This window comes from Solanum stenotomum, chromosome 10 (assembly GCF_019186545.1).
Source record: "Solanum stenotomum isolate F172 chromosome 10, ASM1918654v1, whole genome shotgun sequence".
NCBI classification, from domain to species: domain Eukaryota; kingdom Viridiplantae; phylum Streptophyta; class Magnoliopsida; order Solanales; family Solanaceae; genus Solanum; species Solanum stenotomum.
Window position 1 is genome coordinate 57,352,464 of NC_064291.1, and position 16,734 is coordinate 57,369,197.

Here is a 16,734-nt window from a genome sequence, read left to right on the forward strand (position 1 = left end):
ATAGGTTGAATTATTGAAGGCGAAAATTAAAGAACAACATGTTTGAAGAAAAAATTATTTATTATTTTATGTACCTTGGATCTTCAATATCATAGTTAATAAAATTGAGTTTACTAGTAGATCAGAAACAACATTTTTACCTCATCATGGTTAATAAAATTGAGTATACTAGTAGATCGGTAACAATATTTTTACCTCACACAAAATAAGGATAAAATTTTGATGCATTGCCCCTCCCAACCCCAGCTGTGATATTACACTAGACATGTCATTATCATTATTATATACCAAACAAGCATGTTACAACAATTCACATCAAATAATTTTTCATATCATAATCCCTAAAATGAATTCGTCAATAAACCGAAGTCATTCAAATAAAAATATTGGTTAGCACACAACCAATTTTTCTCATGGATTATGTAATGAAACAAAAGTCTAAGTTGATAAATTTTGAATCGCTAATGCATCATTTGTTATTATTTTTGTACATGATACAAATAAATGACTAACTTACATTTTTGAAGGTTAAACTGTAGCTTAGTTATTCCTTTATGAAATCCTTATTCTTTAAAATTCAAAAAAATGAGAACTATTATTGCATAAAATCAAAATTTGATAGATCTCTTATGTCTTAGTTCTTAAAAAGAAAAAGAGACTAATTTATCGATAAAAGTCCTCCTTTTGGATTCCAGTTACATTGTTCCAAGCCCAGTTCCTGGGGAGAACCTATCGAAGCCCAATGGGCTTCCGTCACTTGACTATAAACCCTAGATATAAAAGGATTAAGAGATGAAGAAACAGCAGAGCAGAGAAGAAGAGTGAATATTGGTGGTGAGAGGCGGAGAAAATGCAGATCTTCGTGAAAACTTTGACGGGTAAAACCATAACCCTAGAGGTTGAATCCAGTGACACTATTGACAATGTCAAGGCCAAGATTCAAGACAAGGAAGGTTTGTTTGTTTTGTACTCTCGCTAAATTTGTAACACACTTTTTTTTCTATCATTGAGTATAAGGATTTTGTGTATGTCTTTTTTGGTGCTGTAGGAATTCCTCCAGACCAGCAAAGGCTGATTTTTGCTGGTAAGCAGCTAGAAGATGGCCGCACTCTTGCTGACTATAACATCCAGAAAGGTATAAATTCAATTTATTGGTCTATATGAAAGTGCCATTGTTAAGTGATTCAGTCTTCCTCCTGGTTGATATATTGATTGTTAATTTAGCTAAAAGTTGATGTTTTTTTGTGGGTTATTGTTAATTTAGCTAGAAGTTGATACTTTTTTTTTATGGGTTATTGATAATTTAGCTAAAAGTTGATGCCTTTTTATGGGATGTGAACAATTGCAGAGTCGACTTTGCATTTGGTGCTGAGGCTTCGTGGAGGAATTATTGAGCCTTCTTTGATGGCTTTGGCTAGGAAGTACAATCAGGAGAAGATGATTTGCCGCAAGTAAGTCTTTCATTGAACTTATGTTGCTCCTCATATGTAGTTTTATTGTTCTGATCATATTTGTGCTAGTCCTTCTGATATGTGTGTTTTACTGCGTTTTTTCCTAATACTACTAGTACCCAAATTTATTAAGCTCATATAGGGACATATATTAGAGAATTATTTGTTTCTGAATCGGTACATTATCAGAGTAGAGTTGCTTATATTTTCAATGTGATGGAAACACCATGTAAACTTTACTGACTTTCTTCTGATGTCTCATAATGGGGAGTATTTTAAGTTCTGTAGAGGGTCTATACATTCATTTCTTAAATAGACATTGCGTATTTACTGACTTTCTTCTGATGTCTCATAATGGGAAGTATTTTAGACCTTTTAAGATGTTTAATCAAAGTGTAACATTTCATTCGTGGAATCTTAAGTTGATTTTTCTAAAATGTTCCCTCTTTTTCGTAATGAAATAATGATCCAACATGAGGGAATGAGAATTGGAGTGTCAGTTTGATATATTATTCATAATAGAGGAAGGTATATCTGAACAAATACCTGGCATGATTTCAAGTGGTAGCCCCTCCTGCTTCTGCATGTGCTTTAGGTTAGTTGCATACGTGAAAATTAATGTGTTCTCACTAGTGGTTGTACATTTCTATGCTTCTCTCCCCATGATTTACAATAAATTGTGCCTCCATTATATTGTTGACCATGTCCCTTAAAGAACCTTTTTTTTTCTTACTCATGAATGCCTTGGGGTAGTGACTAGTTCATCATTTGCTAGAGGTCACTACTGCATCGAGCACCGGACTCAACCTCACATGTTGAATTCTGCTACTTTTCTCACCTTAAATCATTTATAGTGTTTCTACCATTCAAGATGACAAATCCTAGGTCTGCAGGTCACTTTATGTTAATGAGCACTCTGGTCATTGTTGAGCAACTTCTCTTTATTATACTTAACAGGATAAGTGACTTGGTTTTAATTGCTAGACATGATGGCCTTGTAACTAGAAAGTTTATGTGGTCTCTACTGCCAACTTCTATTTTCATTTCAGTTACTTCTTATTTTGAGGGCATTGATGGTCCTGTCTGCCTTAAAAATCATTGACTATATGCTTTTTCAATAACAAATCATAGCAATTAACAGCACCACTTGGGACGTTTCTAGATTACTGTATATTTGTATGTGCTCTTAAGGTTTAGGTTTTGGTTTGGTACTAAGTTTTGGTAATTTAACTCCTTGTTAACTATGAGAAAACATTGAAGTATTTTCTACAACTGTATCCATGTCTCATTTATTTAATTATAACCATGAAATATGTCACCATTTTATATTGTTATTTCAAACAGTCAATGGTCAAAGTTTGACTATCAAAATTGATGTAGTTGTAGTGTAGATGTGTTAATAGCTGGAAGTGGGAAAAAGTTTTAGCTGTGTCAAAACTGAGTTTTTGTATGGTCAATGCATTTTTGTTTCTAATTATTTCTTTATTTCTAAAGGTGCTATGCTCGCCTACATCCCCGTGCTGTCAACTGCCGCAAGAAGAAGTGTGGGCACAGCAACCAGGTTCATTTCATTAGACTCTTCAAGACACATTATAAAACTCTTATATGTTGATTTCTCACTTAACTTTTACCATTTATTTGGTATTGCAGTTGAGGCCTAAGAAGAAGATCAAGTAGTTGGTGATTTTGAATTTCTGTCAACATGTAGTTGCTGATGTTGAGAAACGTATTGTTGGGTTGCTTGTTCAATTTTATCCTAAAAACATTGATGAATTTGTGTTTTATCTATATCAAAGATTTTGAGCTATTTTGTTTAGTATCTTTCTCTGTTATATTTTCCGAAGTGAGCCAAGAACATCAACTATGGTTACACAATAGATCTCTTGTTGACATCCTAATCGTAATTTCAAACAAAATTAGAAATGCTAATTGCATCTCAAGTAATATAGTGAGTAGTGACTACCAAATATAACAACTTAATGTGGGTGTCACAAATGTATTAAAACACACTAATATGCATGTGGTGTTTACTTTCAATTTCACCTAATGTTACTTAACAACCACCAAAGGGCGTTTTGTTGTTACAGTTCAACTACAGTATACATGATTTTGCTTTGGTGTTTGACTGTCGCATGAACTGAAAAGTAATATAATAGATACTCCTGTCACTTTGTTTGAGCTGAATTACATCCACTCTTCCCGTTCATTGAGCCAAAAAGTGTATTGGACATCACTTATCTTTCCCATTTCCTATCTGTGACAGTTTCTTTCTACACCTTAAGTCTACCAACCTAAAAGCTCGTCAATATCATGGAAAATGGGATAAAGTAAAGCGATATAAGTATCGGTGCTTATCTAAGATGACATATAGTATATGATATCTTGAGTCCGATGATCAAATATCTGTGTCTGAAGAATGTAATACCCCTATCTTCGAGCATGCACTTGTTATGAACAAGAACATATCATGAACTTATCTTCCGAGGTTGGATAAGGAGAATTTTACTGATTTTATTAAGAGCTTAGCTTCCTGTGCAGAGCTTTCTTGACCTATTTGTTTAAACCATCTTTAATTTAGTAGATACATACAACTATACAAGTATGAGTTTTGGCAGTACATATATATATGATTGTTTACATCTCATTATTCATCATTCATTTTAGGTTCTACTGACAAAAAGGTTGTGTAACAGACAGCAAAGTAATTAAAATTCCCACAATGGTGATGTACAAGCAGTATTATCATGAAGAAACGTTCTCGACTCGAAGTTGTATCCATTTTCAATCTCCGATAAGCCATCAGCTATTTGTGCCATGTCTAAAATATCAGATTCTGGTCCCAAGTAGTCAATTCCCCTGCTGTCTTCACACAAAGGTAAGCCAAAATCATCTTGTTTCACTTCCGTTTCTGATTTAATGACATCTTTCTCATCCTTTTCCATTAACTTTCTAAGTCTCTGCAGCTGTAAACATAAAAGACTACAAAATTCAACTAGAATGTTGATTTTTTAGATCTAAAGTAACTTTTGAACCCCTTCTGCCGAGTCTCTTGTGTGTGAAGATTGTTGAAATGAAACAAATATATATACAAGGTATTGTAATAATTGTTCAGCCTAAGACGGACTGTGTTAATTAAGATTATAAAATTACCTGGATGAGGAGGGATTCATGCTCTTTTTTCAGTAATTCATATTCGGAACCTAAGTTGTCATAACTGATTTGAAGCATTCTATACTCCAATTCAAGTTGCTTCGATTTCGATCTAGCTCTCTTGTTCTGAAACCATATAGCTACTTGTCTTGGCTGCAGGCCAAGTCTTTTAGCCAATTGCTGTTTTGTCCTCAATTCAGGCCTTGACTCTGTCTCAAACATGTTTTCTAATGACTTAATCTGCTCATCATTGAACCTTCTTCTCATGTTGTCGTTGCACATAATTGATTGAGCCCAAATGTCTGAGTTTGTTGGAGCCATTTTCAGTTGTGCTTTTAATTTCTACTAGGTTGCACGATATACGCTCTTATATTAAATAAAAATATACTATACGACTGTCTACATTTGGTGGGCCGTTAAATGTTTTCTAGTAATGACAAAATAAAGACTAGGTGTCTATCGCTATATGGTACACTTCTTTTTAATTTCTTTATTTTATCCTCTTAACATATGAAAATAAAAAGAGATGGATTTTTGTTCTTTTGCAAAATGATTTATCAGTTCCTTTGATAGTACTATTCAATTGGGTGAATTGAATCTCCAGGGTGTACATGTTTAGTTTTGGAGTGTTATGATTATATGATGATATAAAATTTGGTATGCATGTTTATAGTATGGATAAGGATACTCTCTGAATAGTGAGTTAAAACAGAAATAGTAGTAATTTTTAACCTTTTTAAGGTACTATTTCTCTTTTTTATCTTTTCATAGATTTTTTAGTTTTAAACATATTTTTCGTGTATGTATACAAGTCTTTTTTGCTTTTGTTTGGTGTATTTGGGATAATAGGACATGTGTCATCTTGTTTATTGTTCGACTAAGTTAAAAAGATACTTTTAATATGGCGAATTACAATTCATTTTGGACAAAAACCATACAATTTACGTCAAAAAATCTTATACCGTTTATCTATGTTGTTCAGATTTTTGAAAAGCTCCAAAAATGTATTATTTTAAAAACGTTCAATGTATATCATATTTTAAATATAAGACTTTATTCGTCGTTGAATTACAAATGATGAGTCTACTTCAATATGGGAATTGAAGACCCTATTTGACACAATATTGTATAAAGTGATTGGAAAATGGAAGTGCTAATGGATAATTGCGTGGGACATAAGCAAAGATATTCTGTCCCATAACCAATGGTGCAAAGCCACTTTCCAATTGTATCAACACGTAAACCTACTTACGTGGTCTTATCTATTTGTTTTTAATTCATTATATTCCAACTTTACTTTTCATATGTTCCATTTTCTTTGGGTGAAGTGATCTTTTCGTAAAGGAAAAAAAATAAGACTTTCTAGTGTGAATCCCGTGTGGGGTTTGAGGATTTGTGTTGTTGCTTTTAGTTATTAGTACTACTCATCATCATTTGTGTTTGAACATATATACATAATAATATCAATTGTCAATTGAGGAAGAGACAGATGTTCAAATTAAAGAGTTTTGTTGTTTTTTACACTGTTATCTTGTGGTGATATTTGTCCTCCTTTCAAAAATCATTTTGTTGGATGACATATTGGATTGGCGTTCTCCTTATCAAATATTATATCTTAGACATGTACTCAATTTATATCTAGGATTGTGATAAGTAGAGTTACCTTTGTTAGGAAGCACTTTACTCTATATTTGGGATCAGATCAAACATCGAATAAAAAACAAAAATAACATGCAATTATAGGGGCAAGGACTTAGTAGAATAATACTTTTGTGCTGAATAAAATTAAAATTATTTTTATGTATATATAGGATATTGTCCGTATGTTTTTGAGAATGTAGATAAACCTTATATCAATAGTTATATGTATTTCTAATCAAATTCATTGCACTTGCACATTTTAGGATTCAAATTGGGAGTGGTCGGATAAGAGAATGACATATAGTAGTATATAATATAAATAAGAGGAAAGGGCTGAAATTAACAAACATTCCAGTAAGATTCTGACATCATTTTAGAGAGATTTATGGAGGAGGTAATTGCCAAATATATATGTTGCAATTTTGTCCTCTTTCTACTCATGTCTTTTATTTAGTATAGTTCCCCACTCTTTGATTCGGACATGATAATGATTTTTTTTTAAAAAAAATATCGAGATATCTACGTTGGAGTTCGACTAAATTCGATAATGATCTAATTCCCTTTACTTGGCTTAGGATATGAAGAATCACCTTTTCCAAGTTTAAAATTATTGTTTTTTCTTTATTTTGTGCTTAACTTTACCGTTCTACTCCAAAAGCTTCATATAGTATAGCTAGTTGATCGACTAGTTCCATGTTTTGATAAAGGACAATCAACAAAATGGTATGGAATATCTTTTTTCAGGAGAGTAATATTTGGGTTACTTTCATGATGTAGTTTTTCGTTAAAAATGGACCTCAAAGGTAAATCATATTAAACGGGAATCGAATCCTTGTCTTGAGGTCAATTTTGGCAGCTCCAACATGAGTGTCTGTCTACCTACCAAAGCTTAGGCATATAACAAGAAATTACATGCAGCTAGCTAGTACTTTTTCCAAACATAAAAGTAATTTAACTACTATAAGAAAGTTAGCTCAAAATACTGAACATTAGATTGTAGAAAAGACTCATATAATGGGACTTGCTTGGGCACTTTGATATTTAGAAATTGAATACTCCATGATACATCGAGGACCAAGTGATTAAGATTGGGCCAAGCCCACCAAGTATTATTCTGGAGGTGGGAGTTGCAAACTTGGATTTCCCCTTAGATCATTATTTCGGCCCACAATTAACATGCAAAAGAAGACAAGTATATATGACTTGACTCATTAAATAGGAATGGAATCATTCAAAGGCTTAGCTTAAGTATAAGAGTGATAAAGGAATTATATGTGTTTAAACACAAGGTCAAGCTAAATTTGGGCAAGTTAATCGGTGATAAACTCTACTTAAGTTCTAATTTGTTTTCTCTCTTAATTATGAATCAATTTGGATTACATACATATAGCTTATACGCTATACTTCTAAAATAAGCTTATTTTGATTTATTTTTTCTTCAAAAAAAGTACCTTCGTTAAGAAACAGTTTGAGTTTGACCAAATAGTTTTTAAAATATAGTAATTTTGAGCAAAGTTCAAATAAGTATTTTGGTAAGAAATCTACTCTTTTTTAGTATATCATTTCATCAAGAGCTATATTAAATATAGAGTAAACAAAAAATAAAACTAATTAAGTCATTGTCTTCCAAGGAGGAATATCGTTATCTCTTGTTGCAGAGTTATGTATGAGTATGAAAATGCTAGTGAAGCCAAAAGCTAATGCAAGTGAAAGGTTGACACTGTTAGTCCTTTTTTGGTTGAAGCGTTGGAGGGAATTGACTCTTGTATCTTCTTGGAAAAGAATCAAAAACATTTATTCATTACAACTTTCACTAGAATCTTTTTTTGTTTTTTATATCAATTCATAATATTTTTTGTTAATATAAGGACGAAAAAACACAAATCAATGTGTCGTGGTAGAGTTGTGTTTACCAAATCAAAGACATTTTATAATGTTGGGACTTAAAACTTTTTTATCTTAGATTTTTCTCATTTGTTACATAATGCAAAAGAATCTTTTATCTTTCTCTTTCTATCCCCCAACTTTGTAATAATTTAATTTAATTGTTATAATATGTGAATTCTTGGGTAGTGAAAAAGCATTCACCAAAAAGGACTCCACCTTTTTCTCTACTTTCCCAACTACTCCCATGCACCTTTTTTTCCTAAGGTTATTCCCTGAATGATTAAAAACTTCCAAAATTAATCAATTTTTTAATTTGTAAATTGTAACAAAGCACTCAAATGTTGATTTTCGTGTTTTTAACTAGCACAACTTTCTAACTCATCAAATACAACTTGGAAACGAAGCAAGACAGAGGAAGTATAGAACTTCTTCTACTTGCTTTGGGTACAAAGTCACCGAAGCACTTTATCGAGATTTTTTGGTACAAATTCAAATTTAATCAGTTAATAAATTATATCATTTTTTAGTAAGCACAACAAGTAATTGTCATGTTAGTTACATTCACATTCTCTCTATTCACTTTTAATTGTCATAGTTTTCCTTTTTCAGAGTCAAACTATAAGAACTTTGACTAATATTTTATTATGTATTTTTTTCATCATATTGATATGTAAAAATAGCAATTTATAGTATTTTTCGTATAATTTTTGAATATCTAAAATATTTGTTTAAAATATTGAATTAATGTAAACTAATTTAATTTTGAAAATTAGTCGAATGGACTTCTAAAATGCACAAGATGACAATTAAAAGCGGACGGAGAGAGTATGAAACATGAGATCTAGTGGCTAGCTATGTAGTAGATGCAATTTGCATAGAAGAAGATGCAAAAATTAAGGCAGAGTTTGTGTATAATACGAGTCGGTAGGTCACAACAAGGAAATGAAATACTCATATAGGAGACATGAAGTCAAAAAGTAGCATTGTCAATTCATGATTTCCATGTAGTAGTAGTTGCTCAATAAGTAATTAATGAGTGTATATACCCACTACTATACTGCTAAAATAAATTGCTAAGTATTAATTGCTGCAAGGTATAGTGAAAATCAGTGCTGCACCTCGAGTCAATGAAGAAAAAAAAACACAAATTCTATTCAAACCGTGAAAAAGAGAAAAAGTAATTTGATGTTTTTTTTTTCTTTTACTAGGGACAAACCCTACTTTTTAAAAATTAAAATAAAAATTGTCGACCCTCTTATCTTTGATCAGTTCTTCAGCCTCTTTGAAAATTTTTCAGTATCAAGTCAAGTCTCATGTACGACGGGATAATAGTTTATAATTTTCTCTTAATGTCAAACACATCTTTTCATTTTCAGAAAATTTTCTACTTTCAGATAGCATTAGTTTGTAGTAATTTTTTTCTAGAATGTAAAATGAGTAATAATCAATTTTGTTACTATATTATTTGGAACTTTTTCCATATTGTGTAAAAATAATAATGTTCTTAGCCACGGCGCTACATATTGTAGCTAATTAATAATATGTAGTTCCTTGAGCTTGATATGACCTTAGACATGATCATGTATATACAGAAGGAGACAATACCGAAATCGATTGCAAAAGAGGGAAAATGGACCACATTAACATTACCTTGTAGGTAGGGAGAAAAATTAATGAAAGCTGGCAATTTTGTTGAACTACCAATGAAAAATTGATAATTAAATAGAGAAGAAAAAGCACAAAAGGTTGTTTGTCAATAATAAGCCAAAGGGATTAATTTCTGCGTTGTGAAAGCTTTAGAACAACAAAAGTCTCCTTTATTTCATGCAAACAAAAGAAAGAAAATTTAGTAATTTACTTAAGCTAGGGAACAGAAACAGTTTAAAATCAGAAACATGAAAAAGGCTACCACTAGATATTGCACTATTTTTTTCTTAAAAGTTGATTGATTTTGCCCCCTTTTAACTTTTCAAGTTGACTCTTGGAAAAACTTGCATATGTCCCACTATAAAATGAATAGATTAACACTATTCCAACGGCTCAATCATTATCATTAATCTATAATCTATATTGAGTTTAGTAATTTATTTATGTTTGTTTACATATTAAATCCACGCTTAGATATGTTTTTTCCTGAACAAATGGACCTAATTAGAGAGAAGGCGTATAAAATTTACTAGTAAAAATACATGGTAAAGATTTATGTGCATGCTGTTTATATCTAACCAAATATACATATATGTCAATCAATTGGTCATAGTTAGGTGGGAAAAATATTTATATACTTGCACATATCATATATTTATTGAAAATACAAGTAAAGGGTGCAAGTAAGTTTTTTTCGAGATTAATTGGGTTGTTTTATGAGGAAGTTCCTCTCTACCTCCACGAGGTAGTGGCGAGGTCTGCGTACACTCTACCCTCTCCAGACTCCACCTAGTGGGATTTCACTGGGTATGTTGTTGTTGTTGTATGAGGAAGTTAACCCTAGTTGTGAAAGTATAGTAAAATAAAGAAGGGTGATAGTGTCTTTTCACAAAACTGAGGCTGACCCAGTCTGTCCTATCTGTGTCCTCCGCAAGCTTAGAAAATGAAGTTACACACTGAACGAGGGTCCCTTTTTTCATGTCACCACATTTATTGTTTTTTGTTTTCTCTTAATTATAACACCCTAGAAACTTTTATACATTTATCACTATAAATAAAACTTTAATTATCAATTCATAATTGCTCATAAATACTGAAATTGGTTATATTTAACGAATATGAGTATTTTACCTATGTTATTTTATCTTTTTAAATATTTTTATCATTTTAGCTTTTATACCTTTTAATTAAAAAATAAAAAAAAATTAGTTTATTTTAAAATAAAAAAGATATTATAAATTTTATAAATTTCTGGTTCAGTTTTTCTGGTCATTTAGCATTACCCATATAATATAACAAAGTTAAACTACATGAATAACATTTAAAGAATTGAAATCAACTCCATTGATTGTATTGGCAAAGTTCAATAGGAAATAGAATAAATAATGAAAAAAGTCCCTTTCTAATAATAGGACTTGAAGACTTTAAGCTAATAATAGGAGTAATTAATGATCTGAAACTTATTTTACTTAATCTCTTTCAAGATAAAAATCTTACCGAGGTGAAGGCATCCATCAACTTACATTCTATAATGTAAGGCTAAGAGTAAACAAATTAAATTCAATTTAAAATGCAAAATTCCATTACATTATCGGTTCATATAATGTATAATAGACAAGAACATTTAACCCTACACAAATGTTTATTTGTCATACTACGTAAAAGATTCCATTTTCTATTTTACTTATACAAAATCCTTTAATTGGCCCAGCTACTGGTTGTCAAGTTTTCTTGTTCAAAATATTATTATGTTATTTCACTGTCAAGCTTACCTTATTCATGCTATTAAATACTAGTATATGTTACATCTCGTGATATACGTTTACGTATTATTTTTGTCATTAATTCTTTTCTTCTCCTGATATTTCTATATCCTCGTTTTTGGAATAAGGCGATTCATTATTCTTTGTGCAGATTTTATTTTACTTTTTCTTGATTTTCTCTAATCTTTTCCCCTTTTTTTAGCTGACTTTCTGGGTATGATTTTGAGAAAAGCTTACATGATGCTTATATTAGGTCATGTGTTGATAATTGTCTCCCTTTCTCTTTTTATTTTTTTTTTATTTTTTATCCCCTTACTATCTACTTTTTGTGTTTGACAATATTACACACAAAAAGTTAATTTACGACGTACGTAACAAAATCAACACAATTATTTCCTCCTTTATAAAAAAGCAAGTTGTCAGTAGCGCTTATCAATAGATAGATTAATCCAATAATGTCAAATAACATGGTAGGTACAAGTTGTCATAATAATTAACTTGAAACATTCAATTATGCTAAAATAGACTGTGATTCAACTGTTTTATGGTCAACTTTACAATGTGTTACGCTTTGATAAGTGCTAAGGTTCTAATTAAGTGTATTGAGCTATTCCACCCATTAATCTAAAGTTTATTTTGGACTTAGAATACTCAATTTCTTTTGTATGGTACCAAAATTTTGTGAGGAAAATGTTCTGATCTTATGTGAATGCATCTTAATACCATAGTCAATGTACGAAAGGATCCATATGATAGTATTCACTTGCCGTCCTTTCATACATTCAACATTTAGATCATTGAATTCTTTTAATTTAAAGTAATAGGTTGGTTGAATTTCTCGATAAGACTGTTTATACACTTTCGTTTCTATACTTCGCATGTGGGATTATATATTATTGTTGTTTCATTGATGATTTTAGTGTATGCTTTTAAGTTGAATGAACTTTTGCATATATAATTAGGTTAAAGTCAAGGGGAGAGGGAGGGTATTGGTATAATATGTCTGTCTGGGGGGGTGGGGGAGTGGTCATATTTGTGGAACAAATTGTAGGGTCAAGGCCCATAGTGTCTGTTGCTTTGCTTTTATGACTTTGTTTGTCCTTTTCTTACCCTCTTTCTTTCTCCATCCTTTATTTATTATCCCCCCACTCCTTCATTCATTCTCAATAATCTTCCACATTGTTTTCTTAATTTCTTCTCCATCTCCAAGATCATAATTAAGGAGGAAGTTCTCTCAGTTGAGGGGAATGTTGTCTGGCTCGAGGTCACCAACTAGATCCATAATCCCTATAAGATGCTTTTCAAAAAAAGATTAGTTGATTTTTATAATACGAAAAGGGGTTATGGATAATGTGTTAGTGTTGTCGGACCAGGCTTCATTCCCCCCAATTGTTGCTTCCTCTAGGGGAAAAGGGTTCATTTGATAAACTTTCTGAGTAAAAATATTTGCATCCATCACTATGTTACTTTAGTGACAAAAACTAGTAGGATGTGACTATATACATGTACATATTTTGGAAAAGCTAAGTTTTTTTTTGTTTTTAAATGTGAGATCTTGGTGTATATATGAGGTGAGTTTTTGTTTTTGTATTTTGTAGGTTGTGGGATACGGTCATTATTAGGTAATGTTGTTGGTGGACAAGAGCAGATTGGTGTAATGATGAAGATATTTGACTCATTTGCCACTTTCCTGCCAAAGTAAAGTAGAATGAGTTTATGCTTGTGTCAGTTTTCTCTCTGTTTTGAATTAGTGTTACATATCATTAGCTTCTTTTTTCTCATCATGTCTTCTTGAATCTCTTCTGTCTCTTTCTGCTACTATCTTTCATCATTACCATTTTGCTCATCATTTCTTATTTTAGGATTTTACTTCCTAGCTACTTTCCCACATGTGATATAATCTTTCCATTCCTTTACATCTATTCATAAACGTTCTGTTCAGTCAAACATTTTCACGACATAAAAGTGTAAATTTCGTTCTAACGGTCAAAGTATTTTTAAAATCTAATTTTTCATATTATGTTATATCATGTTATGTGTTAGATCTACAACAATATTTTGCTAGAACAGTAAATAATATCTTGACAGACAATGTTTTATTTATATAGAGATATTGGTTCATTATGTGATTTATTGTTTCCTTTTCCTCTAATTTATCTTTCTCTCATGTATATCTGTTTTTATTGACGACAGGCATATGGAAAATAATGTTGAAATGAGAGATAATATCCTAACTTGTATTGTGTACAAGATCTTGTGACATCATCATACACAGATATGCTAATAAATCTCTTCACATGAATTAGAGGTCATTCCACATTTTGTTTCACCTTTTGGGTTAAAACTATAGAAAGTGTGAAAGAATATAATTCATTCTAAGCTTTTGTAAAGTTTGCGTAAGATTTCTTTTTCCTTCAAGAGAATAATCTTTTCAAAGATCTATTCTTTACCAGAGTTCTAATTTAAGTTGCATAAACTGTTTAAGTTAGAGTTTATTCAAAAGATATGACAAGTTACTATAACATGTAAAAAAAATTTTACTCGACTTGAACTTTCATTCTAATGGTGAAGATTATCAATTACCCTGAATATATTTTGATGTGAAAATAAGACGGTATAAATTACATAATGGATCTGTGGATGTAACATTGCATATGCACTTTGGAAATTGAAGCTAAATTCTGTCATCCCTTGGCTCTATTACATTCTTGTAATCTGCTCCTTTTCTTTGATGGGATGTTTATGTACTAACACCCACTATAAAATATACTACTAGTAATTACTCCATTTAAGAAAGGAAAACTAGACTTTGGATTTATTGTTTTGGAAAATTTGAATTTTGAAATGTTCACTATGTGATGCAACTTTTTGCAAAAATAGTTCAACTAATTAAATACCTATAAAAAATTCAGACACGCAACACGAAAATCAAATACAAAGAATTATTCTAGTATTGTGGAAATTAATTCAATTAAAAAGATAATCAATTATTATAACTTTTATCACCTTTTTGTATAATGTTCTAGCTAGAAAAACTTTTAATTTATTATGAGCTGCAATGACTGATTCAAAAGGTTCAAACTAAAATCAAATGTGGTAGCAATACTTATTTATCAAAACAGATAGAATGAGTAGTGCCACTTGAAATTATAATGCTATACTAATATTTTCAAATTCTAGCGTTACTAATAAGAAGAACGATCATTTTGTTGCAAACTTGCAATTTCATTCAGAAGGTAATGTGTTATTCTAACATCACGTTTCTTGTATAATGCTCAAGTTTCTTGGGTGAATATTGAATAGCGATTATAGAGAAAAACTTTTAATTTAATATGAGCTCATTTGACAGGTTCAAAACTATGTGAGCTGAGTAGCAACTTTTAATTTTGTGGAAGTCCGACAAATGGGTTCCATAAGTCCTTGCCAATAGCGACATCATCTATAAACTAAGAAATCATACAAAATGAGTATGCACCTTTGTGAAAATAATGGCCATAGACAAGAAATGAATAACAACAACAATATATATTATCCTGTATATTTTTATAAGTAGATTCTTGGGAAAGATAGAGTATATGAAGACTATATAAATATTATCTCGTGAAGATAGAAAGAGAGGTTGTTTTTGAAATAGTCTCGGTTACGCAAGAATTGAAGAACCATAATGCTAATTATTCAACGTCTCCATTTTGTTCTCTAAGCTTAATGTATGACTCGCCACGTTTCTTCACAGGAACACAAGATATGCTAGTATTATATATTTTACACAGATTTTACTAAGCTTTCTTATGAATTACGGTAAACCTTCTCTCAGGATTGAATTGTCATCATCAAAACAAGTCTTTTAACGAAAAAAAATCGGAAAAAGACAATAGAAGAAGAATGAAAATTCATAAAGAAGTGAACATTGGGGAGTATTGTGCAAGGACCTAATGCCCATTGATGTTGATTCAACAGTACTCCTACGCAACATCTGGAGAGTGGTCAATATAAAAGGGAGGCACAACAACGGATGAAATATATATATAATATAAATACATGAGTTGGGTCTGGTTCTTATATCATGATATATAAATTAACTTTAAACTCTATTCAACCTCAAAATTTAGATGATGAGAAGAGGATTGTCCAAGACGATACTTAATTACAGGGGGAAGTCATATACATTATACATACATCCTATCCCTCGATAGAAAGGCTGACAAACCTGGAATATAGTGAAACCTTCTCTCATTGTGTCATCAATTTTTGCTCACAATATACATTTATTACCTTTACTAGATGTTCAGGCCATTCTCTTTCATCACGCAATTCCTATTGAAGTAGAGTCAACATCCCATAGCATCTATCAATTTTCAACTAGTGATATGATTTTTTAATAGATTTTTCACTTTACCCCCCTGAGTTTCTGACTCTCTACTTAATTACACAATGATATTTCTGCCTAATTTAATACTAGTAATTAATTCCTCTCATTGTTTTCAAAAATCACTGCCAATTTTACTGCAACCTACAAACTAATATGTCAGCTTGACTCCTGCATGCTTTGCTTTTTCCCCTCTCTAGAGTAGCCCCTTATTTTTCTCCTAGAATCCACACAAATATTCACTTACTACTGTACAATTTTATATTCTTTTTGAAACTAGTTTTAAGTGTAGAAAATGCAACCTTAACATTATATTCAACCAGTTAATAGAGTCTTCGATCATAGGGATTAATTTCTAGCTGGATAGCTTTATAATAATTCGTCATTCAATTAAAAGGATAAAATGATATTTAAGTGTACATGAAAAATCCAACATATATATTCATTTGCTATTTGGCAGAACTCTGGCAATATTCTGGCAGAGAAGCGGTGGATGGGCCGGAGTACCAATATACATTGGAGTTTCTATTAAATTCAAATCATGCATTGCAGGACCTATTTATGGGTGGATCTCTCAATAATTCGCAGGGCTTGAAACTGAAACTTATTAGGATGGCCTATTGCTTTGCCTGACACTCTTTTCTTGTCAATTGCAATTAAAACATGACTTCTTCTTTTTTATATATATATTTGGTAATAATTGTATTTTTCACCCTTAAATAATAAAGAAAATATTTAATAAATTGTTATATGTACTCCCACAAATTTTAGAAGTTATTTTTTTCAAACATATAAAAGTAGATTTTTGTAAAAGTTAAAGAAAGTAAAT

The 16,734-nt window shown here is 31.1% G+C and overlaps 2 protein-coding genes across 3 annotated transcripts; one reads left to right on the plus strand and one right to left on the minus strand.

The window, feature by feature from the left end:
* The first annotated feature begins 792 nt into the window (after window positions 1-792).
* Window positions 793-3,270, plus strand: LOC125842603 (ubiquitin-60S ribosomal protein L40). The gene is made up of 5 exons (XM_049521901.1): window positions 793-953; window positions 1,049-1,135; window positions 1,349-1,451; window positions 2,946-3,012; window positions 3,102-3,270. Exons 1-5 carry the CDS (start codon window positions 851-853, stop codon window positions 3,126-3,128), a joined length of 387 nt encoding a protein of 128 aa, XP_049377858.1. The 5' UTR covers window positions 793-850; the 3' UTR covers window positions 3,129-3,270.
* Window positions 3,271-4,129: 859 nt separating this feature from the next.
* Window positions 4,130-4,940, minus strand: LOC125841917 (homeobox-leucine zipper protein ATHB-7-like). Of its 2 annotated transcripts, none has more exons than XM_049521109.1 (2): window positions 4,602-4,940; window positions 4,130-4,408 (listed from the first exon to the last, which is right to left on the minus strand). In XM_049521109.1, exons 1-2 carry the CDS (start codon window positions 4,920-4,922, stop codon window positions 4,157-4,159), a joined length of 573 nt encoding a protein of 190 aa, XP_049377066.1. In that variant the 5' UTR covers window positions 4,923-4,940; the 3' UTR covers window positions 4,130-4,156. The 2 variants fall into 2 exon arrangements, with proteins under 2 accessions (XP_049377066.1, XP_049377065.1); XM_049521108.1 differs by having other exon boundaries at window positions 4,130-4,414.
* Between the last annotated feature and the right edge of the window lie 11,794 nt (window positions 4,941-16,734).